Below are 26690 nucleotides of genomic sequence, written 5' to 3'. Positions count from 1 at the left end.
CCGCAGGAGCCCATTGTCCCCGGCCCCAGCAGGGCTGCTCCCGGCGGATTGATGGGGGCTGGCGTCCCTCCGGCCGGGGCCCCCACGGCACAGCTGGCTGCGGCACAGGGGCTCGGCCCCGCCGACCTCTGACCCGTCCTGCTGTCACCGTGAGAGCGCGGCCGGGCTGCATACCGTGCAGGATTTGCTCCGCACCACCCGCTCGGATGGGCTTTGTGTCTCCAGGGCTCTTGGGAGAGTTTTGTCTGCAGCTGCGAGCAAGCGCGCGTCCCCCGGATAAATCCACAGCGAGGGAGGCAGCAGCATCGCCACCGGGGCCACCTCGCTGCTATGTGGTTTTATTTCCATTTTGCTCATTTATTTTCATATTCTCAGCCTCGCTCACTCGCACGGTGCACACCTCACCAAGGGGATGGCCGGCATCGAGCCAACTCGCTGCACACAAGGGCGTGCAGAACCTGCCCATAGAGGAGCATGGCCGGTGCACGTGCACTCATGCTCCTTGGGCTGTGCAGGATCTCTGCACTACTTTTGGTGCATTTTGCCACCAGCACAGAGCCTGGAGCCATCCCCTGTGCTCAGCGAGGTGATGCTGCAGCCAGGGATCCATCCACAGCACTGCAGGTGCCAGGAGCGCACAGTGCCCAGAGCTCCCCCAGCACCCCTGTGTGCAGTGGCTTTGGTCCTCACCACCCCTCAGGTTAATTTTGGCACTGCCTGGAGCAGCCCTCCCTTTCTGCACCGTTTCTTAAAGGTGTTTGTTGGTTACCTTGAACATCTTGCTGCCGCTAATGAATTGCTAATACAATTTTCTAGATAATTTTATTTCCATAGTCCTCACATTTTAATGTCTCCAAAAAGCTAGCATTTATTTGCTTAATCTCCCAGCGTAATACAATTTGCACTGACTCATAGGTTCTGAACAATCAGCTATGCATAAACTAAAACAAGTTGTTTAATAACACAAAGGTCTTATATTTTTATTGACTGTATCTCTATTTTTGCGCTAGTGTTTCTTTTTTATGTACTCTTCTGTTGATGCAGCCAATTTTGTAATTGTGCATGTGGCTCATAGGATTAAGCTTCTGGTGGTATTACCACTGAGGGTCACAAGCAGTGCTGGGCGTGTGCACGTGGTCCTCCTGTGTTCAGCCCATTGCTACCCAGAGCAGCTTTGCATGGTGATCAGGCATCCAACTGTCATTTCTTTGGGTCCTGTTTCCACCTGGCATCGGGAGCTGTATCTCACACAGGTGCATGCAGCCACCCATCAGAACATGGGGAATTATCCAAGCAGGTGCTTCGCATTTGGGTTGGGGTGTGGAGATGCAAGCCTACAAGGGACTTCCAGCTGCGCCCAAGGCAATAAAATCCCTCTGCTCTCTTCTTGCACTCCTTCTCTACGCTGAAGGGTTGGAATTGCTGCAGTCCCAGTGCCAGCCCTGCTGCTGCCCCCTAGGAGCGAGGGCTGCGGGTCTCTGCCCGCAAGAGTTCTCCCCATCCAGGGATGCTCTGTGTGTGGCTGAGCACACCAGGTGAACGGGGCAGGTGTGGAAAGCAGGCTGCAGTCTGCAACAAGAGAGCTGGAGGCTGTGAGCGGTCACTGGGGCTCGCATTCCCCTTCCTCACGACCACCCCTGGGAGACCCCCAGGCACTGCCTCACTTTTCTGTCTCCTCTCTTGCAGGTACAGACATGGCTGTCTTCTGCCTGCTCTGCGGCAAGCGCTTCCAGACGCAGACTGCCCTGCAGCAGCACATGGAGGTGCACGCCGGGGTGCGCAGCTACATCTGCAGCGAGTGCAACCGCACCTTCCCCAGCCACACCGCCCTCAAGAGGCACCTGCGCTCCCACACAGGTACAGCCAAGGCCACTGAGAGCAGTCCTGTGCCGTGGGGTGGGGAGTCCTGGTGCTTCCCAGAGATCCCCCATTTGGGTTCTGAGCTCTGTGCAGGAGAGCTTGGCACTGGCAGCTCGGTGGCAAGCAGCAGCTGATGCTGAGCCACGGATGGAGCTGGAGGAGCATTCTTTGGTGGAGCTCCAGCTGCAAGGAGGGCTGGGACAAAGATGTTCCTTGCTAAACTGCACTCTATCATTTTTTTAATCTTAAAAATATTGAGGCAACTGTTATCCACAACTGAGGTTGCTTGAGTTTAAAAAGAAGAACAAGAAAACAAGGGGGGTGGGGGGAAGTTCTGTGTGTAATAAGTTGATCCGGTATAATGTGACATGTGACCTTCTTAGGGGATGTGCGATCTTACCCCACTTCATCGGCTTAAATGCAGTAGATGCACATAATCAGCTGGTACTCGGCTCTAATGGGATTACAGTGACCTGGGCTACGTGTATATGGTATTTACATTGCACACCCACCGAGGTGCTTTTGGGTTAGAGGAGAGCTGGGGTATGAAACCAAGGATTTGACCGTGTTACTCGGTGTCCTCAAACCACCTGCCTGATGTTGGCTCTGTCCTCCTGTGCTTTGCTCCTGCTGTGAGTCTCCGTTACGTGATTGTGGCTGTGGGACTGCAGTGTAGGGAAAAGCAGCTCTTAGAACATAAGACTGCCTCATATTGTGCCAGAGGTGGTTCAGGTTGGATGTTTGGAAAAATTTCTTCTCCCAAAAAGTGCTTGGGCACTGGCATAGATGCCTGTTGAGGTGGTGGGGTCACAATTCCTGCAGGTGTACAAGAAACATGGAGATGTGGCACTAAGGAATAGGTTGGGATGGGATGGGGTTGGGGATCCAGCCTTAATGATTCTCTGGTTGATCATATGTAGGAAAGAGGTGTGAGTGCATCCCTTCCAAAGCAGAAAGTGAAAGTTCTCTAGCAGGTTTAATACCTGAGTTTGGTGCATTTGGGAAAACCTAGCAACACCATAGGACTTCCCACCTGCATTTTTTTTTGCTATGGAGAAATGGCCCTTCAAGCTCCTGGTGAGAGATGGCCTCCCATGGTCCCCATGTGCTTCTGTCCCCAGGAAGGAGCTGCTTCTCCCCTCACTCGTGGCAATGAGTTTGGATCTGGAGCCTTGCAGCACCCAACACGTGCAGCAATGTGGCGAGGCTGGGGAGCTGACCCTCACCCAGCTCAGTGATTAGCGGGATTGTGCTGCTCCACGCAGCAGAGAGCTGGCCTGTAATTTGCAGCCCAGCTATGAATCAGAGCAACTGAAATTGCTTTTTGCAGCGGTGGGGAGGCGGGGATGGTTTGCAGGTGGGTGGAGGGAATGCTCCTCTCCCATCTTTTCCCACACCAGTCGCGGGGCTGGCGCTCCAGCAGCAGTGTGATTGCTGGGGGGAGGCAGATGCAGATTGTTTGCATCTCTTTTCCTTCCTCTTTTTAACCAGCTTCCTGCATACACATGTGCCGGGTGCTTGGGGGCTGGGGCAGCACCATGAGAAGGTCTGCATCGCCAGTGCCTGTTTGTCCTGCATCCATGCTCCCAACCAGGAAACCCAGAATGGCACAGCGCTTACGATCCCATTAATGCTGAGTGGAGCAGCTATTCATAGCAAGTAATCTAGTGACCTGGGCTGTGGGTCACTCTGCGTGGGTTCTGCCCCCAGCCCCTGATGGTTTACTAGCTCTTGGCTTTAAAAATAAACCAGGATCCTCGGAGCTTTATGAGTAGTTAGTTGTGCTTCGTGGTTATTCTCGGAGTGGGAGCACAGTGCTGAGTCCGCAGAGAGCTCGTGACGTGGTGCCCAGCTCTGCCTGGCAGCATCCCAGAGCTGGGAGAGCACAGCAGGAATTGGAGGGTCTTTTATCACTATGGAGAGGACAAAGGCTGCAGCTCTTGAACGTATCCCAGTTTTGTCAGCCCCCCTTTCTGCTGAGCGGGTCGGGGTAATAGAAAGGAAGGGATGTTGGTGTTGTACTGGAGAGTGAGTTACACTGGGGCTTTTCTGCTGGTTATTTGTAATCCAAACCCTTGCACTGATTTCCTCAGTGCCAATGGATCCATTGCTCTGCCTCCATGGCACAGAGCACCAGGTAGCAGTGCAGAAGCGGGTCACAGGTGCTGGAGGGGATCTAATTAGTCCCCTTTGTCCTGAATTTAATGTTAGGCTCATTAAAGGTTCTGCAAAGTTAATCAGCGTGCCACAAATTGGATTTTAATTTTTTTCCCCCCGGTTCTGCAATCAGAGCAGTGCTGCTGTGGGGACGTGGGTCCCATTAGTGTCCCCGCATCAACACTGTCTGTATATGGAGGGTGTGGGTCTGGTCCTCGAGATGCCATATTTAAACTCATTTACCACATGATCAGGTTGATAATTAAATTCATGCGGATCCTGTCAAACCAGCTCCTGAGTTTAACACTTCACTTAAAGTACCAGGGTGCTATAAAGAAGCAGCAGGAGGAAAAAAAATCGCTATTCTCATGGGTGGCTGAGGCTAAACAAGAAAATCCTTCACCTGGCTTCCATCCGCAGGTGTTCTCTTAACTATTGAGCAAATGGGAGTGCTGAAATGGGCAGCTGGCTGTTACATGGTAGAGTGGTTTGGGTTGGAGGGGATCATCCAGTTCCATGGGTCCTTTTGGTTTTAGGTACAAGGAGTTCAATGGAAAATGGAGACAAAGCTGCAGCCTGCACAGTGCAACGTGGTTAAAGATGTGCTGGTTTGGGGGCTGTGTAATGGGAGGTGTTTGCACCCTGTGGGATCGTTGCTGGTTGGCAGCCGTTGGGAAACAATGCCGTGCACAGAGCAGCAGACCTCTCTGCAAGGCTGGGGAGTGAACAGGCAGAGAGTAAAATATCATTGCAAAGAGGAAGTGAAAGCACAGGCATGTGAGTATATAACTAGAAGGACAATTTATGCCCAGGCACGAGTGCAGTTTGACATGGGGATAATGAAAAAACGTAGGTCATTGTGGATGACTTAAGCCTTCACAGCTGAAGAAAATGTATGAAATGCGAGGAACATTACACGCTTGGCAGCTCTGCACATCTGCAGTAGGACAAGTGAAATACAGTTGGCCATTCTTTACCATAAACTGTGGTTGTAGGATATGCAGCACAGAGAAATTGTAATTACAGTGACAAGACAAATCAGTAATATTTAAATATTCATGAACAAAGTCTTGGACGATCAATCTATCTTTATTGTCCTTGCCTTCACTGCCGTAATAAATAAGTAGCTGGAGCCCTCACCTTTCATTCAAATAATTCTGAGTTTGGTGCTGAGCCCAAGTTCATTTATCAGGGTGCTGAGCAGCGCTGCGGTGCAGGACTGATGCAGGCAGAGGGCTCTGAGTGTGCAGCCCTGAGCTGTGCCCCTGCACCGCTCCCCACGTGCCCACTGTGGGGCTGACCCACGCGTGCTTGCAGGTGACCACCCCTACGAATGCGAGTTCTGCGGCAGCTGCTTCCGGGACGAGAGCACGCTGAAGGGCCACAAGCGTATCCACACTGGGGAGAAACCCTACGAGTGCAACGGCTGTGGCAAGAAGTTCAGCCTGAAGCACCAGCTGGAGACCCACTACCGTGTGCACACAGGTAGGTGCCAGGCAGCGAGGCGGCTGCAGCGCCAGGGCTGGCTGCTGGGGAGAAGGAATCATTGAATGCATCAGCATGGAGCTATTGTAAATAGCGGATCAATAGTTAGATCACTTTTGCTGTTCATTACTTCATTATTCGCTGTGTCTGTGCACAGAGCGAGTATCGATATTGGGCGCGCTGGGCAGTTAATTACTGTGCTCGAGCGAGGCCCTGCAGCCTCATGTAGTGCTGAAAGCTCGTGCCATGCTGACCCTATCCCACTGACCCTATCCCACTGCCCTGTTTCCTGCAGGTGAGAAGCCCTTTGAGTGCAAGCTGTGCCACCAGCGCTCCCGGGATTATTCAGCCATGATCAAACACCTTCGGACCCACAACGGCGCTTCCCCGTACCAGTGCACCATCTGCCTGGAGTACTGCCCCAGCCTCTCCACCATGCAGAAGCACATGAAGGGCCACAAGCCGGAGGAGATCCCCACCGACTGGAGGATAGAGAAGACCTATCTCTACCTCTGCTATGTCTGAGGGACACGGAGGGGACGCGGGGCTGAGTCGTGGAGGACTGGGCAAAAAAAAAAAAAAAAAAATGCATCGTCCATGGCCTTTTGTTTCCATTTTTTGTTTGTTGCTGGAAGGATCCCTCACTTGGGTTGAGGATGGGGAGGTGCAGCATGTGGTGCTCACTGTGCTTGCAGCATGGGGGTCCCATGCTGGGAACGCTGGGGGGCTGCCCTTTCCACTCACGACCCCTTCACCTCCCCAGCCCTTGGCACTCTATGGGGTGTGTGTCCACTGACCCCACTCCCTTTGCCACCGCCAACCAGCAGCCATCCCACCCCGCACAGGTGGCACCGGGTCGATTGTGTGCGAACAGCATAGTTCGTGCCTCACCCCAACATTGTGCGTGTGAGCAGCAATTTGGGAATGCTTTAATTTCATTTTCTCCCTCTATCCCTATCAACGACCCCTTTGGAGGAGCTGTCGCAGACCCCTCTGGGTGAGGCGGTTACCCTTGGGCCCAGCCCCACGTTCAGCGGGAGTTCAGAACCCCGCGGGTGGGACAGCGCCCGGGTCTGCGCTCACCCATCGGGCCCTACTGGGGGTGCTATGGGGTGCTGCCGGTGCTCCCACAGCTTTGGCAGAAATCTGGAGCAAAAACCTCTGGTTTGAAGGGGCTGCGTGAGGCTGCAATCCTCCTCCTGACCAAAGACCTTTCTATGCATTTCTTTTTCCTTTTCTTCTTATTCGGGAGGTGAAGACAAAGCCTTCAGCGGGAGGATGAAGCTGGGGGCTGCGTGCTGCTCCCTGTCCCCATTGGAGCTGCAGCTCCTGTCCACAGTGCCCCGGGCCCTGGGTGAGCTGCGGTGATACTGGGCCAGGAGATTCTCTCTTTACTTCTTTGTGTTTTCGGGTACTTGGAATGTGCCAATGCTTTTTTTTTTTTTTTGCCCAGCCCTCAACTCCCAGAGTCTGCGGTGGAGCGGACGGTAACAAATGGCTTTGCTCTGTTTTGGTTTGGGTGTTGTATTTTTGGTTATTTTTTGTTTTTGTTTTTTGCTTTCGGTTTGTTTTTAAAAGTTTTTGACTCTTTCTGTGTTTAGCACATTTTACTTGAAATTACCTCGTTTTTTTGTGACCTCATGAGCTTTTATTGATTTGGGGGAGGGGGGGTGGGTGGGGGTGGTGTTGAAGTGATGGGGCCGGGTGAGGGCCGCGCTGGGGCTGGTGACGCGGAGATGCCAGGGAAGGGATCGCGTGCTGGGCCCCATTGGCCACCTCTCGTGCATTATCCTTTACCAAAATGGTATTTTTTGGAGCGGCCTGACGGAGCCTGGCTCGCCGGTTCGGAAAGCTACCTCTTGTGTTCGTTTTTGTTGTGTTCTGATTTTTTTTTTATTTTTTTTTTTTTGCAGTGACAGAAGCACAGTTTGCAATATTTGTGTTTGCTTTGTGATGCCATTTGGGTTTTCATCTCATGCTTTACTTGCAATGGTGTATTATTTTGTAATTTAGCTGCGTTTGTATTAAATTGGGGAAGGGGGGGAGGGGTGGGAAGAGTTAGGGAGAAGTTTTGTAGATGGGAGTAAAGGGAAGAGAGCAGGGTGTCTGTACTGCTGTCCCCTGTCCCCTTGCTCCCTCACTGTCGGAAACGTGAAGGCCTTAATCTGGGGAATTCGCTGCCGTGTGACAGCGTGGTGGGGCAGGGCGCAGCCCGGCGACGTGTCGGTGCTGCAGGGAGGGGAGTGTGAAACTTGAATAGGAAAGCGGAGCAGTTGAGCGCCATCTGTAATGTGAAAGCCCGGGGTGCACTGTAGGGCTGGCATCGATGCCATGAGCTTTGGGGTTCTGTGCAGCTCCGTTGGGTGGGGTGGGTTTGCAATTGTTCATCTGCAGAGCATCGCCCTTTGGCCATGCACAGGGCTTGCTGGGGGGGTGTTCTTGGGGGCAGAGGGCTGTGATGGGGACCCTGAGCTGTGGTGGTGCTGCTGGGGGGGTCTGTCCATGCAGAGCACCCTGCAGCAATGCCCCGTGTGCACCTGTGAGCAGCAGCACTTTGGCTGCTCCGCACCGAGGAGGTGAAGCGGGGCAGATGCTGATGTAGTACAATCCAGGATGTAACTTTGGAGAATGGCTTGTTTAATCTTTGTGCCTAAAGAGAAACACACACATACACACAACCAACAACAACAACAAAACAACACACCAGTTCTTTCGTATAAACAGTTGCTGCAATTTCTCACAAGTATATGGTACCTTTTTGCAGTGAATTGGTACTGCTGGTCGTGGGTGTCATGGTACTGCTGAGCGCTCAGCTGAGCTCACGTGGCTTTTGTTGCTTTAACGTTCCCTCCCCTCTCACTGTCCCTTTCCTCCCCTAATGCAGACACTGGCATCGTTTGGCTTCAGAGCTCAGCATGGTGCAGAATGGGAATCAGAATTCCCATTGGCTCCCAAACAGACGAGCAGAGTAACTGCAAGGCTGTGTCTGATGATGGGTTGCCCAGCTAGAGGGTGATGTGGTAGCCAGCTTCCCTCTGCAGTGCTCGTAGGGAGCACCAGGCATGTGCCATGAGCCATGCCGTGCTGAGCCATGTGCAGTGCCGTGTCAGTGTGTCCCACGTTGGGCAGTGCAGCACAGCACAGTGCCTCTCCCACACCCAGTTCCAGTGTTTGAGTGCACATCCTAGTATTTGTTTCACATAGTGTTACGTATGCATGAACTTCTAAGGCTGCGAAGCCATGGTAAAGCTCCATGACACCTATCCATATATATATAAGTATATATATGTATATTATAGCACTGAGGACCAACTGCCCTGCTGGACCAAGCAAACTAAGGCTTTCTTTCATCGCTTGTCTTTTATGTCGTGACAGCCCAAGTGCCAGTCTGATTGCTCTGTATTAAAACTAGTGTTTGGAATTAATTGATGTTATAGTTCCGTCTACCTCAGCACCTCCTGGTAGCCTCATTTTAGAAGGTGCCCAATTTTTTGTTTTTGTTTCTTCAGAGTATGGGTTACTATTTTTTTTTTTTTTTTTTGTACAATTCTGTTTCCTCGCTGTTTGTTCCTTTGCAGTACTGCTTGCGAGTCCTATCTGTTCTCTAGCCACAGATGCAGTTAGCTAAAATTTCCTGAAAAATGAATAAAAAAAAAAAAGTCCCGAGTTGTGGTGTCTCCTAGTTGCAGCTCTCCGCATCTGCCTTCATTCTGTGTAGATTCAGATGCATTTCTTTGTAAAACTTCAGTGTTTCTGACAGGAAAAAAAAGGAAAAAAAAAAAAAAGGAAAAAAAAAAAGAATATACTGCTGCAGGTTTTTTTCTCTCCATGTGTCACTAAGTGAAGTTCGTGCCTTCTATAGCAAAGAGAATATTTTTTACATCCTACTAACAGTAGATTTTTTTGTAGTGGACATTTTTTGTATTTTTATTTATAAGTCTCATAAGGAAAATAGCAATGTTCAGTTGTATACCTTGAATCTGCAGTTAGAAGAAACAATAAAGTTAATTCAGTTGTCTCAGCTTGCCGTCTCCTGTTGCTGTTCTGTGCTCGGATGCCAGCCCTGGGAGGAGGAAGAGGAGGATGTGGTGGTAGCAGAAGCCCTCCAGTGCTGTGCCGTTGGCACTGGGTGTTCCTATGATGCAGGTCAAGCATCCTGACCATTGCTGGAGGGCATGGGTGAGGAGGGCTGGGTGGATGGGGGGGATCCATCCCTGTGCACCCCCTGACCTGAGCACTGTCCCAGGGATGGGTGGTGCAGGGAGCAAATCCCACTACTGTGATCCTGGAGAGAGGGGAGTCCCACACAGCAAACAGGAGCTGCTGTTTTTCTAAGGATGTGCAGCCTGGAAGATGCTTTTCCATGGAAAATGGAGGTATGTGATCATGGCTCTCAAGAATTTCTTTTTCATTAAGAGCCACGAGCTCCTAAAAAGCTTCCTTCTTATTTATGCAGGGCTCCCTCCGTGCTTTGGCATAGGAGAGGGCCCTTATAGCGGCAGAAAATGAAACGTGCCTCCTGTTTTAAAGTCCCTTGGCATCCCTGGAGACCGTTTCATCGTGCGCCGCATGATGCTTGACAGGGTGATTTGCTGCTGTCCTTTATTTTTCCTGTTTGAGGAGAGAAGCAGCAGCACGGACAGCGCTGCCATTCGGGTTCTGAAGCCAAAAGGGCCATTCCCATCCTGTGTGGGTGCCATTCCCACCCAAGGTTGGCTCTTCCTTGTTGGGATGGTGCATGCACAGGTGCATTTGCGTTACATGGGAAGAGGGCAGAACTGGTTGCAGTCTGCCTGGGTGATGTAGGAGCAAACAGCAAGAGGAGGATTCACAGCAGAAACCCACACAGGGGCTCCCTGCTGCTGTGGGGTGCATGGGGTGCAACCCTTGGCCCTACTTGCTGCTGCCAGTGCAGGCACTGCTGCTGCACGCACAGCTCGCTGGGGAGCAGAGCGGGTTTGCCTCAATGAAAGTGAACTCGTTCATTTAAACCTGACTGCAGAGTAGTCTGGCCCCCCGCTGTGTTAATTATCCTGTAGTTCTAAACTGATTGCTGTACACTAAGCTTAAGCCCTCCTTTATTTATTTACTGACTACATTAACAGCAAAGTCTGCACTCCTTTTATGTCGCTGTATGGCATGCGGCACTCAGCCCGGTGCGCTGCGAGCTGCTCCCTCCCGCCCTTGGTGCCCCCCAGGGGGGCCAGGATGCAGTTACATGCCCATCCTATAGCAGTCCCAGTTACTCCATGTAATGTGTCCTTTATTTTTCAGGTGATGGATGCAATGCACTGGTGTGAGCACGAGCTCTTCCTGTGCCCACAGTGAGCAGTGTGCTCACCCCAAGTCTCTCACAGGGCTCCAGCTCCCCTAGGACAGCTGTGTCCCATCCTCTGCTCTGTGGGTCCTGCTGCAGGGCACAGCCAGCATCAGTGGCTCCTGAAGTGCTGGTGGCAACGCATGAGCCTCCAAGTGGCAACTGCCTCTGGGTGCTGCCTCTTCGCACAGCCACTCCTAGGGATGTGTTGGGCACCCCTGGTTGAAGTGTCCTGCTTGCAGCAACCTGCTGTCTGCACCTCGTGGAGGAAGGGATAAGATCCCACTGCAGCGTTTGGCCTCATACAAAGGAGTTATTATAACAGGGAAATTGTCATAGGACTGGGCCTTTGTCTGCACATTCACACAGCAGCTGGGAGTGATTATGCTGCAACAATGTTCTGTTCCATCAACATTATGTCCTCATTAAACCTTTATTAGTAGATTAGATTCAGATTTATTGATTTTTTTGTTGTTGTTTAGAGGAAAATCCAGGCTCATCTCGTAGAGATGCCTGTAACTTTTCCTGCATGCAGCACTTCCCAAAGCCGTGCGAGGGAAAAGCAGTAATCTGAAAGGGAGAAAGCCTGGGTGCTGCCTCCTGCTCTAGCTTAACTCATTTCCCACAGTGACCTGTGGAGTAGGTGAGGGTTAGCAGCTCTGCACTGGGATCAAGTCATATCGAGACCGGGATGGCCAGAGAAGTGTTGTCCGTGGGATCTGTGGTGGCACAGGTGAGCCATGGGGCAGAGGGCATCCATGGGGCATGGCTGAGGAAGGAGATGCAGTGGTCCCACCGACCTCAGCCCAGGTCTCATGCGGGTGGGAGGTGTCACACGCCCGGTTCAATGGGCCCATTGGATTTGTCTGTTGGAGCGTTTGATGTTACATGAAGGCAGCTCATTCCAGAGGGTGTTAATTGCCCGCTGCAGTGATCAGGTCTGTAGCACCATCGATCTCGGTAGGATCAATGGGCTGATTTAGTGTCTCACAAACTCTTTAACTGGACACCTCATCAATAGCCAGCCACTTACAGACCATCAGCGCATTAGTGCTGGTTGGGGCTGCCAGGAGCCCACGCCACCCAGCCAGCAGCCCTCCTGTCACTTAGCAGGGAGTTTTCCTGCATGTGAAGGCCTGGGAGGGTGTCTGGCCTGTGCATTGGGGTTGGTGGGCTTGAAAGTGGACACAGAGATGCCAGAAACTGTGATATCTATGTTCCTGCCAAGGAGCTACCAGAGCAAACAGGATGAGGCCTCTCTTCATCTCCAGTACTTTAGAGGACGGTGCCTGCGCCGGATGCTCAGGTAAGGAACAAGTGTGAAGCACACGTCTGTACCTGCACAGGGCTTCAGGGACCACCCTGAAAATGCCATCAGTTTGGCTTTTTCTCTTGGCAGACATCACAGCTGCCTGACACACTACCCCTAGTTTGCAAACACGCTGTGCAGGTATTGCACTGGGCAGAGCAGCTCTTTACAATTTTTGGCTCAAATCCCAGTCCTGCTGTTCTGAGATGCAGGAGCTCTCCTGTTAGACAGCAGCTTCGTGCCACTACCCTGGCAGAGGTATGTAGAGGGAGCATGCTTATATATGGCAGCTTTGGAAGCCTGCATTGTGGAGGACCAGGACAGGTAACCCTGTTGGTCTCTTCCAGCATTGCATTCCTATGGAGACAGACCCATTTGCACTGTGTATTTTTGTTGTTGTTTTTTTTGTCCCCCCCCTTCCCCCCCCCCAGTTCTCTTCCAGTTACTGTGCTGATGGGTAGGAATGCAGAGGGGATCTACTGGTCAAGCATGCAAAAAGCACTCAGGAGAAGGGGAGACATTGACATGCAGGATCTGATGAACTCCTGGCTCTGGTTGAAGCATTAACAAAGAACAAGAAACAGATGTGCAGCTTCCAGTGCTTCGTGCAAGGTGAGTGGAGCTGGTGAGCACAGCCCTGCATGGAGGGAAAATCCATGTCCCTCTGCCACAGCAGGATGCATGATGAGGATGAGGTGTGACTGGGAAGGAGTTGGGTGGCCCCCAGACGGAGGAGGGAGCAAAAAAACACCCTGGGGAAGGGAGGAGAGAGGGGTGGGCATCCTGGTGGCCTGGGCTTCAGATGAGGCTCCACTGGGCAAGGTGAGTGCTGAGCCCCAGGAGTCCAGAAGCGCGGGGGATTGGTGGGACCGGGAGCCCCGACGGGAGCGGCGGCTGCCGGACTGTGCCGCTGTCCGTGGTGCTGAAGCGCCGGGTGGGAGCGGGGCCGCGCTGTGCTCGTGGCCTTAACCCGGCTGAGAGGAGGATGAAGAGGGATGGGTGAAGAGGCTGCAGTCACCCGGGAAACCCTTGTGAGGTGAGAGAAAGGGAAAAAGGAGCTCGGTTGGAACTGACAGTGGTTTGGTTGGGGTAGGCGTGCTCGGCGTTTGCTCACTTTTCCTCAGCCCTTAGCGCTCAGATGCTGCTGTTCTAGAGTTACTGGAAGTGGGGCAATTGCACCAGTCTGGATCTCTGTAGTCAGAAAACACAGATGGGTCTGAGTGCATAAACCAGGGAGTAGCCTCTGGAGTGCAGCAGCATCTGAGGTCTCACCTTGCCTGCCCTAAAATGCAGCTCAGGCATACTGCCACACCGACCAGAGGGTTCCCAGTGTGACAGTGTAGGCCAGGACAGCCACCAGGTATGCTCGGAAGAGCAGGACATCCAACACGTAGCCCACTTGCAGCCACTCACGGGCAACATCACGAAATTCATCACGCTTCTCGAGGAACTGGCGGATGGTGGTGATCTCGTGCAGGATGCTGTGAATGAGCAGAGAGCCCTCTGCTGGAGTGGCAAAGGCAGGGGTGGGCCTTGTGCCTCCTGCCACCTCTCGCTCCCGAGGGTCTTCGGAACTGTAGTGGTTCAGCTTGGCTGCAGGATCGAGAGAGAGAAGTGAGAAAAATCTTTTTAGATGCAGAGCTGAGACTTCTGCATGTGATCTGGACATCTGGATTGCTGTGCGTGTGCCACAGTGCTCCAAGAGAGATGGTGAGAGCTAATTGAAATAACAAATGCTAGTTCTGATAATACACCACTAGAAGAGCTTTGGGCTTAGATCTGCGTAGTATTCATTTCCCTTCTGTTTCTGCAGGAGCACTCTCCCCAGTCCTTACCTGTGCTGTCATTGTTCTCCATGTGCCTAGAGATGTCTGAGCTCTGTGTTCTGCTTTGGCTGAATTTCTTCCTGTCCCAGATGCAGAGCAATGCAGTGGCACGTTCCAGCAGTAAGTGCTTCACCCAGCTGGGGACGTGAGGCTGCAGGTCTTGCTTGTGTACCAGGCGCACAATGAAGATGGTCTCTGTGAGGCTGATGACGAGCAGCGCCATGCACACCACAAAATAGATGCCTGTGGAGATGCCAGCAAGGTGAGTGGCCTGCAATGGCCAGCTCAGTCTTTAGATCGATACACAGTGCAGGCAGGTCTTGAGTGAATTCTTCCTGCCAAGCCCTGCAGCAGATCTCTGGTCATGGCATAGAGCTGCAGCTCCTGGAGCTCCAGGCTTACAACTGCTTTGTAGCCCACCCCACCCAGTTGGCAGGATGTCATTCTGTTCTCTGGGCTGCTGTGCAGCTCTGTCAGATACATGGAGTAGCCTTGATACCTCCAAATCCTGAGCTATTTTACAGCCCCCATTTCTGTACTGACTCACATCTCCCATTTCTTGCTCTTATGTGAGGAGCTCGTGCCCCAGCACCAGCTGGGACCGATGGTGCTGCCTTACCTATCAGTGGGGTGCCAACAGCAGTAGCTGGAAGCGTGTCAGATACAATGATGAGGAAAACTGAGTAGCCCAGGAGGAGAGTGATCTTGAAAGAGACCCTCTCGCCACTGTTGGGAGGCAGGTAGAAGCCTACAATGTCCATCACCATCAGGAAGATACTAGGGAGCAGCAGGTTGATAGTATAGAAGAGAGGACGCCGCCGGATGACCACCTATTGGGACATAGGGAGAGACAGGAAAGGTTTAGTGAAGGCAGAGCCCTGCTTGAAAGGTGGGCTTGGGCTGGTTTGGGTCTCTGCTAAGGCAGGCAAGAGTGGTGGGCCGCACTGCCCAGACCCTTGGAATGGTGGAGGGATGCACCTCGGCACGGGGCTGGGGAGCAGCTTGAAGTAATGAGACCAAAGGCAAAACTATGCCAGGGTGCCTCATCTCTGAGAACAGCAGCACTCAAAGCAGGGCACAGCGTTGCCCCAAGAAAGCAAGGGCCCTTACATAGAACTTCATCTCGGCGTAGCTGTCGCTGCTTTTGACACTGAACTCCTGGAAGTGGCTGAGCACGTAGAGCAGCTCCCACTCGCCCTGATTCATGAAGACGCTCCTGTCGAATTTCACCAGCTCCGGCTGCCGCCACAACGAGAGGTTGATGTCGTGGACTGCAAGGGAGGTGGGGACCGAGCTGCAGGCTGCCGGGCACGGCATTCCCGAGCCGCTGGGGCCACCTAGAGGGGGACGCGTCCCCTGCACGGAGCCGCCCGCCCCGGTCCCGTCCCCGAGCCCCCCGCGCTCACTGTTGTGCAGCCAGCTGGTGAAGGTAAGAGAGCAGTTCTGGACGTCAAAGGGGAAATTGTAGATGTCCAAGCTGCAGGCTGTCACCACCTGGATGGGCTTGAGGTTCTGGACCTCTCCGTGGTGGCGAATGTAGACGTAGGGGACGTCAGGGGACTTCCCGACGTCCACGCTGGAGGGCATAGGGACAGAGAACATAAGCGTAGGGAGCGCTTTGGGGAGGGCTGTGAACAGCTGGGCTCCTCCTGGCAAGCTGCGTTTGGGATGGGGACTGCCCAGCACCGGGACCTTTCTTTGCTGTTCTGCCAACGTGTTCTTTGGAAACAAGTGGAGGTCAGGGGAAAGGGCCAAAGCAGTAGCACACTGCCCTGCAGTAGCACACTGCCCTGCGTGGGCACAGCTGCCCCACGTCATTACCGTGCTCCCCATGCTCTCCCAGAGCAGCCCAAGGCCATTTGTGGCTCTGCCTCACGGGGGTCTGTGCAGCACGAGATGGTGGGAACACCTTAAATCCCAGCAGAAGTGGGGGTGGGGAAGGACAATGGCTGGCTTTGCAAGGAGGGCTGGCAGCTCTGCAGCTGCCCTCGCATTGTGCTTCCTTAACAAAGCCTTTCTCCAAATATCTGGATCCCACCCCCAGCACAGTGTGGATAATTACAAATGTTTGCAGTTAGCCAGCATTGGAAATGTCCCAAGTGCCAAGCCGTTCCCCATCTGCAGCCCACTGCACACGGGGGCACTGCCAGTTCTGTGCCAGGAATACAGAGCAAGGCACAGTGATGGGAGAGGGAGGTTAAAGCCCCGAGCTCTCTTTTGGGGTAGGGGCTGTGCTGTGCTTACAACTCGTTGATGAGGATGTCGGGCACCCAGATGTTCTCTGCAGGGAGGGAAATCTGTGTGATGTTGTCAAAATGTGCTGGATCCCACTGGAGGAACTCATCTGTCCAGTGCTGTGGGGGCAAAGCAAAAGGGAATCTGGAAGGTAACGCTGCCCTGCCAAGATCCAAACCCGATGCCAGAAAGAAACCCTGACTGCCTTGTCCGAGAGAAAGGAAAGCCCATTTCTCCAGCTACACAACAGTGAGAAGCAGGCAGTGTGTAAGCTGTGTCTTCAGAGTCTTGACTCATGCCCTGCAGAGGCCTTGTTATGTCCTGCAAAAATGGGGAATAACCCCATGGTGTTAGCTGGAAAGGCATGTGCTCATGGAGACACGTTTGCCTCCCAGGGGTGCTGGCTCTCACAGGGACACTACCCCGTCCCCAGCAGCATCTCCCATGAAAACAGAAATGCCTGTCCTGTCTGTTCCTGAAATTGCTTCCTTCTGCATGCATCCAGGTGCTTTGTGTCTCATGGGCCTTGTTTGAGGGTGAATTCGTTGATTGATACCTGGGCAGTCACAGGGAACAAAAACCAGAGGTGAGTGAGTAGCTGAGCAGACAAGAAAGCTGTCTTTGGGGAAGAGGCTTGCAAATACAGTGTGAACTCAAAGGAGATTTTCCTTTCTGTTGAATTTACTGCTCCACAGCGTTCCTGCATCCAAGGGAGATGGCCCCAGTTTTGGAAGGAGCCGCTGTGCCAGGACCTGTCTGCAGGGCTGAGGGCTGGGATGATGAGGTAGGCAAATATCAGGGCTGGCTGACAGCAGCCTGCCTTCCCCCGTGCATCCCTCCTGGGACTGTGGGGCAGTGCTGGCAGATGGGGCTGAAGGGAAGGGGGGGCCGGAATGGTCCGTGGGCTCACCTGTCTGTACCAGATGTAGGTGGTCAGCACTTGGTTTTTCTCGTCCTGTGAGAACAAGAAAAGGAGTGATTGGTGCAGGGTGACAACAAACCATTGCTGGTTTGGGTGGGTAGAGGTAGCCAGAGGGAATTCGTATAGCAAGCATCATTCCTTTTGCAGAGGAATGAGCAGCAGCACGATGCTGTGGGGTGGAAGGGGAGAGGCAGATTGGGAACCCCTTGGTTCCCCATCAGAGCTGGGATGGGAGGACAGCAGACTCACCACGCTGAGGATGGCATACACCATGACATCGATGGCCACAGTGGTGGTGGTGCGCCAGTCCCGCACGGGTCGGACTCCCCTCCTGTAGTGAGCCAGCAGCGTGTCAGACAGACGGAGCAGGGCTGGCGTGGAGGGATCTGGCACTGGGCTCCCCTGCAGGGCTCCTACCGGGATGGGGAGAGGCAGCTCATATTTGTTGTTTGCCCCCCTGGTCCCCTGAATCAACCTGACCTTCCCCTAGACTCTTCTTGGGTCTCAGATGGCCATGTCCCACCTGAAGCTGCTGTCTGCCTCTTCTCCAGGAGTGATGTCAGGACAGTGGGAAACTGCAAGGGAATCACTGCCCCAGGATAAGTTTTCTAACCCTTATTGGAGAGACATTATTTCTTTACTATGAAGGTGAAGGCTAAGGTTAAAGATGAGTTAAGATGCTAAATTCATGCAAGGTAACAAAGAAAACTAAAATCTGTCTATACCAGATAAAAAAAAAAAGTACCTGTGCTAATCCTGGGGAGCTGCACCACGTGTGTCACCAGGTTTTGAATCCAGTTCCCCAGTGCTTTCTACAGCACAAATGCCTGCAAATGCTGCTGGCTAGTCAGTCTCTTGGAAAACAACTGTATGCCAGCTGGGTTTTTTGGCTATTGGTCAAATATCTGTTCCTTAGCTCATCTTTGCTGCCCCAGTGCGTTCATGCGATGGTGGGAAGGTTCTGTGCCACTCCTCCATCATTTGTGGCTTTGAATGGCACTGCATCAAGGCTGAGGAGCCCAACTATTGGACAGCACATCTTCTGCACATTCATATCTCATCTCCTCGTGGCACATGTGAGAGTTGGATGCTCTGAGCCCACAAAAGGAGGAGGTGCAGCACAGGGCTGTGTGATTAGAGCTGGGATAGCAGCGCTCTGTGCCATGCTGGCTGGGAGCTGGGGCTCCCATATCCCTGCTCCAGGCACTCCTCCTGCCCTATATGTGTATGGTGTCTGGGCTGAAGCTGAAGAAGGACCCACAGGGTTGGTGTATGCATGTGTACATGCAGCGTTGGCCCTGTGCTGCTCTGCCAGGGTGTGAGCATTGCATCTGCAGCTCCGTGTTGCCAACCTGGCACCTTTAGCTATGAGTGACATCACTTTATTGTGCAGGAGCAATGTTGGTGTTGGTAGCTCAACCAACAGAGCCCGCTCTGTATGTAACAAGGGGCGCTCACTGGAGTAGATCTGCAGGAACTTGGGAAAAAACTGCCTGGGAGGAAATATTCATCTTTCTTTTCAGCTAAGAAAAAGCAGCCCCAGCCCCTCCAACTTTACATGCAACCCATAATGCCCCAGAGCTGGCCGTGCTCATGACCCTCATCCAGCCACATGTAAGCAGTTGGAGGCAACAGGGGTGAGAAGCAGCAATCAGAGGGAGGGAGGAACTCAGGCACTGCTGCCATTACACCAGAGGCTCTGGCCAAGCTGCAGCTGCTCACAGCTGGCTTAGGGCACCTGTTCCCAGTGCATGGAAAAAGCCAAATTGGATGAGGCTGGGCTCACTGCTGGGTCCCAATGCTGGTCCCAGGTCTTGACTGGCTCACACCACCTGCCACATTGCAGATAAGTGCTGTTTGCTCACTGTTTTCCATCTGAGCTAAAGGGAAATCTTGTCTATGAAATTAAGTAACTAGAAAACTGACTAACTTTCAAAGGGCAGAAAGCCCCCAGTTGCTATCTGTTGGCTGGCAATATTCTATAACCAAGTATTCAAACTTTGTGATGCAATCAGCATCAACCACAGGGTGAACTTATTTCAAAAAATGCCCAATGGTAAGATTTTTTTTAAATCCTGGACAAAATATCTGTTTCTCCCATCACCACCACCTTTATCCCTTTCATAAAGACAAAAACAACACGCACTCCTGAAACCATTTGCATGGCCCTGTACTGGCTGCCTTTGACTATTCAACATAAAGAACATTGGCCAAAGCTGCTTCCCCTGCTCAGCCCAGCAGTTGGGCCGTGGCATGCAGCCACTGAAGTGGGGTCACAGCACCATGTCTGGGGATCCTTCCTTGTGACCCAAGTGCTCTGAAACCCCTGATGTGCCCAAAACTCAGCGCTGGGTTCAGGTAAGCCATTACCCCTTTCTCCTTGCAACCACACTCAGTCAAGCGCACAGTGCCTTGGAGCTCTTTCCAAGAGCTTACCCATGGTTGGACTTACCCATGGATGCAGATTTTGAATAACTTTAATCTTAGAAAATACTTAAAAAACAAAACAAAACAAAAAAACAACATCAAAACAACCCTAAAGTTTGCATGCTCTATAGAGCCACTGCTTACATGAAGGTGCTCCAATGTGCCTCCAGCTGCAAGAAACCAGCTCCTTCTCCCACCCCTGAAGGTTTCCCCATCGTGTCCTTACCTGCATCCTGCAGCATCGACACCGGTGGCAGCAGTGCCAGGAGCAGCAACATGACAGCCACCACCAGCACCATGGTGCCCCACGTCCCCAGCTCCGTCCGCAGTCTGCGCTCTCCTCTAAGTGAACCCAATCAGGGAAGCAGGCAGCACTTTTTGCTCGCTGTCCCCCAGCCGTCAGGTTTGGGAAAATGCGTAATTAATCTTGCAATCAGCCTCCTCTGCTGCATCGAGTTTCAGGAGGGGAGGGAGGAAGGAGGAGGCCGCCCGCCCCACGGCTGGCATGCTGCGAATGCTGAGCGTCTGAGCCCCCTGGCCACGCATAGTGCTGGGGGGAAGCTCCTGCTTCTGGGAGGGGTGGGAGCTGGCTGCATCATCTGCGGGTGACAGCAGTGTGAGATTTCCCCATCACAGCTGTGCTACTGTGGATATTGTGCAGGTGAAGGACGAAACCTGTGCAAGGTGCTGCCTTGTGGCTGTGCAGGTTTGTTCCGGGGCACTGCGAGCCATGGAGGAGAGCAGGGGCTGCAGGAGGTGTATGGGGAGCAGTTCTGGTAATGGAGAGAGCCACAAGGCTGTGCCAGGAGCCCTTTCATGGCCTGCAAATGAGAGAGGTGAGATCTGTGCCGGGGACTTACAAAGAAGAGAGCCATAGAATGGCTTAGCTTGGAGGGGGTCTTTAAGATCACTGCGCTCCAAGCCCCTGCCATGTGTAAGTTGCCAACCAAACCAGGCTGCCCAGGGCCCCATCCAACCTGGCCTTAAGTAACTTCAGGAGTGGGGTGCTTGGTGTGGGTACAGCCAGAGCTGCTGCAGGGCAGAGTGGGCTTCCAGCAGCCAGGCAGAGATCTCTGGAGCTGCACTGAGCAGTGCTGGAATTGGAGTTGCTAAAGGGGAAGAAAGAATAACTGCTCAGTGGCAGGGAAAGAAGCCTGGGGATGAGCAGGGCAGGCTGGAGAAGGACTTTCCCCAAAGCCTCACGGTGCTCCCAGCTTCTCCACAAGCTCCCTCGTACTGGGAGGGCTGGTGAGGCAGCCAGGCAGGATCGGAGCCCTCGGCTGCGGCACGGAGCAAATTGCATCAGATGGCAGCGTGGAGTCACTTAAACGAGATAAGAATTAGTGCACGGCCCTGATGAACTCCCCCTCGGCTGCCAATAGCGGTGTCAGGGAAAGAGAGAGTGTAAAGCTGGGGCTAATTTGATTTCTCAGCTCTGTTAGAGGATGGTAAGTCACCTCCTGGGGAGCGCAGACAGCTCGGAGCTGTTTGCTGTTATTGAATCTGGATAATAAAAATCACGGGCAGCGCCGCAGCGGTGCTGGGGATCGTGCCCTGGGCTGCAGTGCTGGGGAGCATGCAGAACCCACTGCCACCACGCTGTCCTCCTAGCACCTGCAGGGAGTGGGACACGATGCATTGCACAGGGTCCAAGCGAGGGTCCCAGCATCAGAGTGGGGTCCGGGATGGAACAGGACAGTGAGGAGCAGTGAACCGCAGCCTCAGTGGCAGCATCATTAACTCTGTATCCTCTCCCTTGGGTTTTATGTCTTCATCTTAAAGAGATTTTAATGTAGTTCCTATCAGGCCTCCTGTTATCGGATATCTAATTAGTGTGATCTATTATAGCCTTGTATTACGCGCCTGCACACACAGTCTGTACGTCGGGGGCTCTTACGGGACTTTTTGTGGGATGTCTGATATAAATTGGCAGTATCCAGATCAGATTTACTTTCTGAAATGGTATAATGGGATTTTATTAGCTCTGTAATCTGCTGCACAGTAATTGCTTTTCTGAGAATCGAAGCGCTCGGCATCTCGAGTTTCCCTGAGCTCAGCCCGGCTCCCTGCACCTGCAGCACTGCCACGGCTCCAGCACCGCTCTGTGCACCAAAACCTGGTGAGTTTTCCCTCCTTAAGGGCTAAGGATGGTGCTCAAATCCTTCATCTTTCCATGCAGAGCTGAATATTTGTCAGATAAGTGCAAAGTCTCTCCGTGGGTCCTGCCTGCAGGCTGCCCTGGTTGGTGATGCTGTGCCATGCTGTCCCCTGCTTTTAAGCCTCCTTCAGCTCTGGCCGTCTTTCAGAAGGCACCAGCTGTGGGGAAGGATGCTTTCCTCAGTGCTGGATGCTTCTTAGAGTGGTGACCTCAGGGTGGGGGAAACTGGAAGGTAGGGGCTGAGCACGATGTCTGGTGATGCGCACAGTGCTCTGCATCCCTCCCCTCACACCAATCTGTGCCAACCAGGAATGCAGTCAGAGCCACCTGCTGCAGCTGTGGGCTCAGCCCTGGGCTGCTGCATGGGATGGGCACTCGCTGATGGACGCAGAGGAGCAGGAGGGGCATGGAGGTTACAAACGAGATGATGGCAGAGCGATGCTTTGTAGATTGCAGAGCAAAGGGCCATTCCTTGCTTCTATGGAGACAGCTCCCCATAAAGGCTAATAGGTTTCTGAAGGATACAGAGCACAGATGGATCTGTTGGCTCCACGAGGCCGTTCTTTTACCGCAGCAAGCAAGCTGGGTGCCCAGTGAAGGGGTCCCTCCTCCAGAATCCCTAAAAAGCATATCCAGGGCGCAGCTGGAGGGCAGTTTGGGGAGCCAGGCTGGAGCCAGGAGCTCCGTGAGGCACTTTGCTAATTTAATCACTACTGTGGGTCACTACAGATCCTAATAGCTTTGCTCTGCACAGGGAACTGGGCCGACAAACACCTCACTGCCATGCTGGCTGCCTCATTGTGAGCCCTTAAGTGTCTCTCAGGTAAATAACTCCACACCTATAGAGCTGGGTGCTGGAGTAACACGCAGATAGGGCAGCACACAGCATCAGCAATGCTGCCGTCCCACAGCAGTGCAAGTGCACGACAGCAGCAATGAAGACAAAGTGTTGGTGGAGTATCCTGTTGGAGATAATCATACACGACTGGGGGATGAGGAGGTGACCCGCTTGGTCTCCTCCATCTGCAATTCTTGTTTACTTTGTTCGTCTTTATGAGGGAGTGTGATTATGCAACTGCTGTAATGAGTTTAAATTTATCTCAGCAGCGCTTTAGAAATAAGATTTTATTAGAGCGATAGGAAAGCTTCCCCAACTCCTGTCCCCATCCTTACCAATAAAAATGCACAGGGGTCATAAATAAGCAGCGCTGCAGTGGCCAGGAAGGGGAGCACTTCCACAGCCCCACTGTATTTCATGGTTTAATTATCAGCAGCACAAAGTTCTGCAGGCCTGGAGGGGACAGTTAAAATGTCTCTGCAGAAAGTGCTCTAAAGTGATGCTCTGTAATGAACGTGAGGCTGTCTCACAGTGTAAGAGAGTATCTCCTCTGAAACGACTTGGTTTTAATCTCCTTTGAGTGCTTTGTGACAAATGGGCCAGGCTGCATGGCACCAAGTGTCACTGGAAGGGGATAACTTTTTTGCAAAGTCATCTGTTGGCTTTCAAAGCCATCCAATCACGAGCTCTGAGCAGAGGTGAGTGCTGCAGGGGGGGCAGAGTTTGGAGCATCAGTGCAATGAGGGAGCAGCCCTGGGTGTGGGGTGCAGCTGGCACCTGCACAGAGTGTAAAAAGGCCATAGTGCAAACTGATGGAGCTGTAGCAATGCTGGGATGTGCAGCGCTGCAGGGCACAGCGGAGGGACCTGAGCCCAAATCCAGCTGGCTGCGGGGTGGTTTTGGGGGATGGAAGGGTGTCAGGATGCATCTGATGTTGCTCTCATTTCATTAACAGCAGCAGAAGCATTTCACGGGCAATTGGAGATAAATACCAGCGCCGTGCAATGAGCAGCGAGAGACAACTGCAGGTAGGGGCTGGGACAGTGCCTGTGCAGAGCAGGGGGGGCTGTGAGCTCTCTTATCTCAGTCCCCAGCCACGCTCCTACTGCTCACAGGGCTGGGGATCACCCCTTGTCACAGGGCTGCCCACAGGACAGACAGACAGGTGGGGTGGTCACCACACAGAGGGTGCTGAGCATCCCTCGGGCAAACAGGAGGATGGAGACAGGAGGGGGGGGGTGGTATTTTGGAGCCCAGCAGCCAAATGGGCACAGCTGTAGCCTGGTCTCAGAGAGCTCAGCTAAGGAAGGCTCTCTCTCTGCAAGCTGCTCGTATTTACTCATCTGCTTAATGAACTCCACTTGGAGCAGCTGCAGGGATGAGTCACGCTGTATTTCAAGGCAGCAAGTGGTGACAGTGCTGTGCTGGCATCAGGTGCAGCTCAGGCCAGGGGGTAGGGAGTACCATGCAGTTTGGGATCTCATTCTCAGCACTGTAAGTAGAAGGCTGAGCAATGCTTGCTGTATGGCTGTGAGCCCCTTTTTCTTCTTTGGGCTGTGACAAAGTGTGATCCATGCCCTTCTTTGCTGTGGACCGGTGCCCTGACACAGCCCCTCTGTTGTGCTGCCCTTGGGGACATGGCTAGCAGCATGCTGGGCATGGTGGTGACCTTGGAGCTGCCAAACCCACAGTCCCAGGGAGGATGCTGGGATCCCTGCACTCCCAGAGCTGGGAATGCAAACCCAGCAAAGAAGCTCGATGCCTTTAAATCCCCCATCAAAGCACTTTCCCTTCAGTTGCATTCACCATTAGACACCCTTCAAGTGTTAGCAATATTATGCCACAATTTCATTATCCATTAAAGCCAGGTAATAATAAGTACACCAAGGTATTTGGAGCCCATTGGCGTTAATGGAGGAGATCCATCTCATTCCGAGCAGGTACAGCAGCTGCGCGTCAGAGATGCGATATTACCCAAGGTTAGGCAGGAATTGCCTTGCTGAGAGCAAACCCAACAGTATTTAATCTTGCATGGCTGTCTTTATGGCACAGTGTGAGCCTGGTGCCCGACTTGCTGCTTTTCTCCCCCTTTTATTTTGCTGCTGCACCTTCCTGACCTGGTTAGGTGGGAACGCACCCCCAGTTCAGGGGCATTTCTTCCTATCCTTGCTTTTTAGGGGAGGCTCGGTGCATTCCCAGCAGTAGATGTGCACCAGGAGCTGTGCAAATGCCAAGCACTTTGAGGCACAAGCATTTCAAAATGGAATTTCTCATCAGTGCCTGCTGCTTTTAAACATGACCCTGCAGTGTTTCTGGGAAAGCAGGTGAGGGTTATTTGCTGTCTCGTAAGGGCAAGTGTTTGGTGTCCATTGAAATCCCCCCACACTTATGCTCCCTGAGTGCTGGTAAACATTTCTGGAACACTTTTTCATTCTTTTTTCATTTAACAGTGCAAACTGATTGCTTCCTTTTGATAAAATCAGGCTGGATGGAAAGATCTGAAGGTATGGGAGGAGAGGGATGGGGGCACACCATCAGCTCCCACTTGTTCTCCATCCAAGAGCATATGCCCCCTCACCACACCAAATTATCTTTGATATAACGGCACTTGTACTGTGCTTGACACTGCAAGAGAATCACCAGTATCTGTCTTGCACCCTAATTAGTTACTGTGACATTAATCAGGCTGCTCAGCATAACACATACCCACAGCAAACCCAGAGCTAAAAATACGAGGCTGAGTTTATTGGCAATCAGGACATTAATAATTTTTTAGAGGGAGTTGTCTCGGCTGCTTTCAGCAGGCACTTGTGTTCACTCTCTATGCCTATAGATTTTCCTGCTCATAAAACTGATAAGAGTGACCTCAAGGTAAGTGTATTTTGTATGAAATGATGCACGGAAATCCCCTTCCTGCTCAAGCCCTGGCTTCTCCCAGTGGCTGCAGCCCTGGCTTTGCTGTACGGATGTGCTGGGCTGCAGCTCAGCTCAGTTCAGTTCCATGGCACGATGGCACAGACATGTCATGTCTCTCCTAGTAAGATGGTCAGATATTGAGAAAGATTTCTCTTCAGAAAGAGCGGTGCTACATTGGCACAGCTGCCCAGGGAGGTGGTGGGGTCACCATCCCTGGAGGTGTTCCAGAACTGCAGAGATGTGGCACTGCGGGACGTGGGCAGTGGGCACGGTGGGATGGGATGGGTTGGGTTGGACTTGGAGATCTCAGAGGTCTTTTCCAAACTGAATGACCCTCTGACTCTATGATTCTTCTGCAGGAAGCCATGGAGGAGGAGCAGCTCCCTTCTGGCCTCCTTGGGGCTGGCCCAGAGCATCCTTACATGGACCGCACAATCTGGCTCCTCCTTACCAAGTTAAGCACCAAGTTTTGCAGTGCCAGCTGGCTGCTGTAATTGGCTCTCTCGTGGCGTTATTCACAGCTCTTCCCTCTTTCTTTCCCAGCTACCTTCCATCTTGCTTGTTAAAAGCAAAGGATATTTTGTAGAATTGGAATTCATTAGTCTTCCTAACAGAGGGAGCCTACTTAGACCTAAATTGGTGGTTAGCAAACGCAGAGATAATTCCCATGCGTTTGTATTTATCTTCCCAGTTCGGCAGCGTGTCGAGACAGCTGCCTCGGCGTCTGTCGGGGAGGCTCCAGCCAGCAGAGGGGAATACAAAGGTATCTGCCTTCCGCAGTTGGCGAAACTCAATATAAGCAAATTGGAACTCCGACTCGATTATCTCCCCGATCAGATTTCCCCAAGGCCCTAGCAATAACTTGATATTCTCAGGCAAGACTAGTCTTTTATGTGCAGGAAACAGGAGGCAAAAAGATCACAACAGAAGTCGGAGATGGGCCGGGAGCTGCACGGCTCATCGCTCGGCGTGGGCACCAACCGGAGCCACAATAACAGCCCCTGCCTTTGGGATGGCGTTGGTTCAGGTGCCAAATCTCAGCATCTTCGCTCATCTCCTTCTGAAACTTTCCTTTGGGGGCAGGAAAAGGGCATGTCGTGGAATCGTTTGGGTTGGAAGGGGCGCTCAGAGGTCATCTGGTCCATCTCCCAGACCTGCTCTCTGCTTCTCCGCTAAGGATGGGTAGGGGGGTGCTGGGCAGGTACCCATGGGACGCACTTCTTCTACCCTTAACTTTGCA

General features: G+C 52.6%; 2 protein-coding genes across 3 annotated transcripts in view; one reads left to right on the top strand and one right to left on the bottom strand.

The window, feature by feature from the left end:
• ZBTB16 (zinc finger and BTB domain containing 16) overlaps positions 1-9523 on the top strand; it is a 74113-nt gene extending 64590 nt beyond the window's left edge. For both annotated transcript variants that reach the window (XM_085209130.1, XM_085209131.1), the window contains exons 5-7: positions 1687-1857; positions 5335-5502; positions 5798-9523. In XM_085209130.1, the coding sequence (XP_085065256.1) occupies positions 1687-1857; positions 5335-5502; positions 5798-6027 (569 nt within the window). In that variant the 3' untranslated portion in view covers positions 6028-9523. The remainder of the gene's footprint in view (positions 1-1686; positions 1858-5334; positions 5503-5797) is intronic.
• Positions 9524-12561: 3038 nt separating this feature from the next.
• LOC100541887 (5-hydroxytryptamine receptor 3A) lies at positions 12562-19837 on the bottom strand. The gene is made up of 9 exons (XM_010723705.4): positions 19765-19837; positions 17361-17524; positions 17100-17144; positions 16199-16308; positions 15361-15530; positions 15065-15225; positions 14574-14784; positions 13964-14197; positions 12562-13721 (listed from the first exon to the last, which is right to left on the bottom strand). Exons 1-9 carry the CDS (start codon positions 19835-19837, stop codon positions 13423-13425), a joined length of 1467 nt encoding a protein of 488 aa, XP_010722007.1. The 3' UTR covers positions 12562-13422.
• Between the last annotated feature and the right edge of the window lie 6853 nt (positions 19838-26690).

Source organism: Meleagris gallopavo, chromosome 26 (genome assembly GCF_905368555.1).
Source record: "Meleagris gallopavo chromosome 26, MGAL_WU_HG_1.1, whole genome shotgun sequence".
NCBI lineage: Eukaryota > Metazoa > Chordata > Aves > Galliformes > Phasianidae > Meleagris > Meleagris gallopavo.
This window is presented reverse-complemented; position numbering and strand designations above follow the sequence as displayed.

Coding starts and splice junctions, on each gene's coding strand:
- LOC100541887 (XM_010723705.4), bottom strand. CDS start 19,837: ATGGTGCTGGTGGTGGCTGTCATGTTGCTGCTCCTGGCACTGCTGCCA. Junction 16,309..17,099: donor CCTACATCTGGTACAGACAG/GTGAGCCCACGG, acceptor TTGCCCCCACAG/CACTGGACAGATGAGTTCCT. Junction 15,531..16,198: donor GACATCCTCATCAACGAGTT/GTAAGCACAGCA, acceptor TATGCCCTCCAG/CGTGGACGTCGGGAAGTCCC.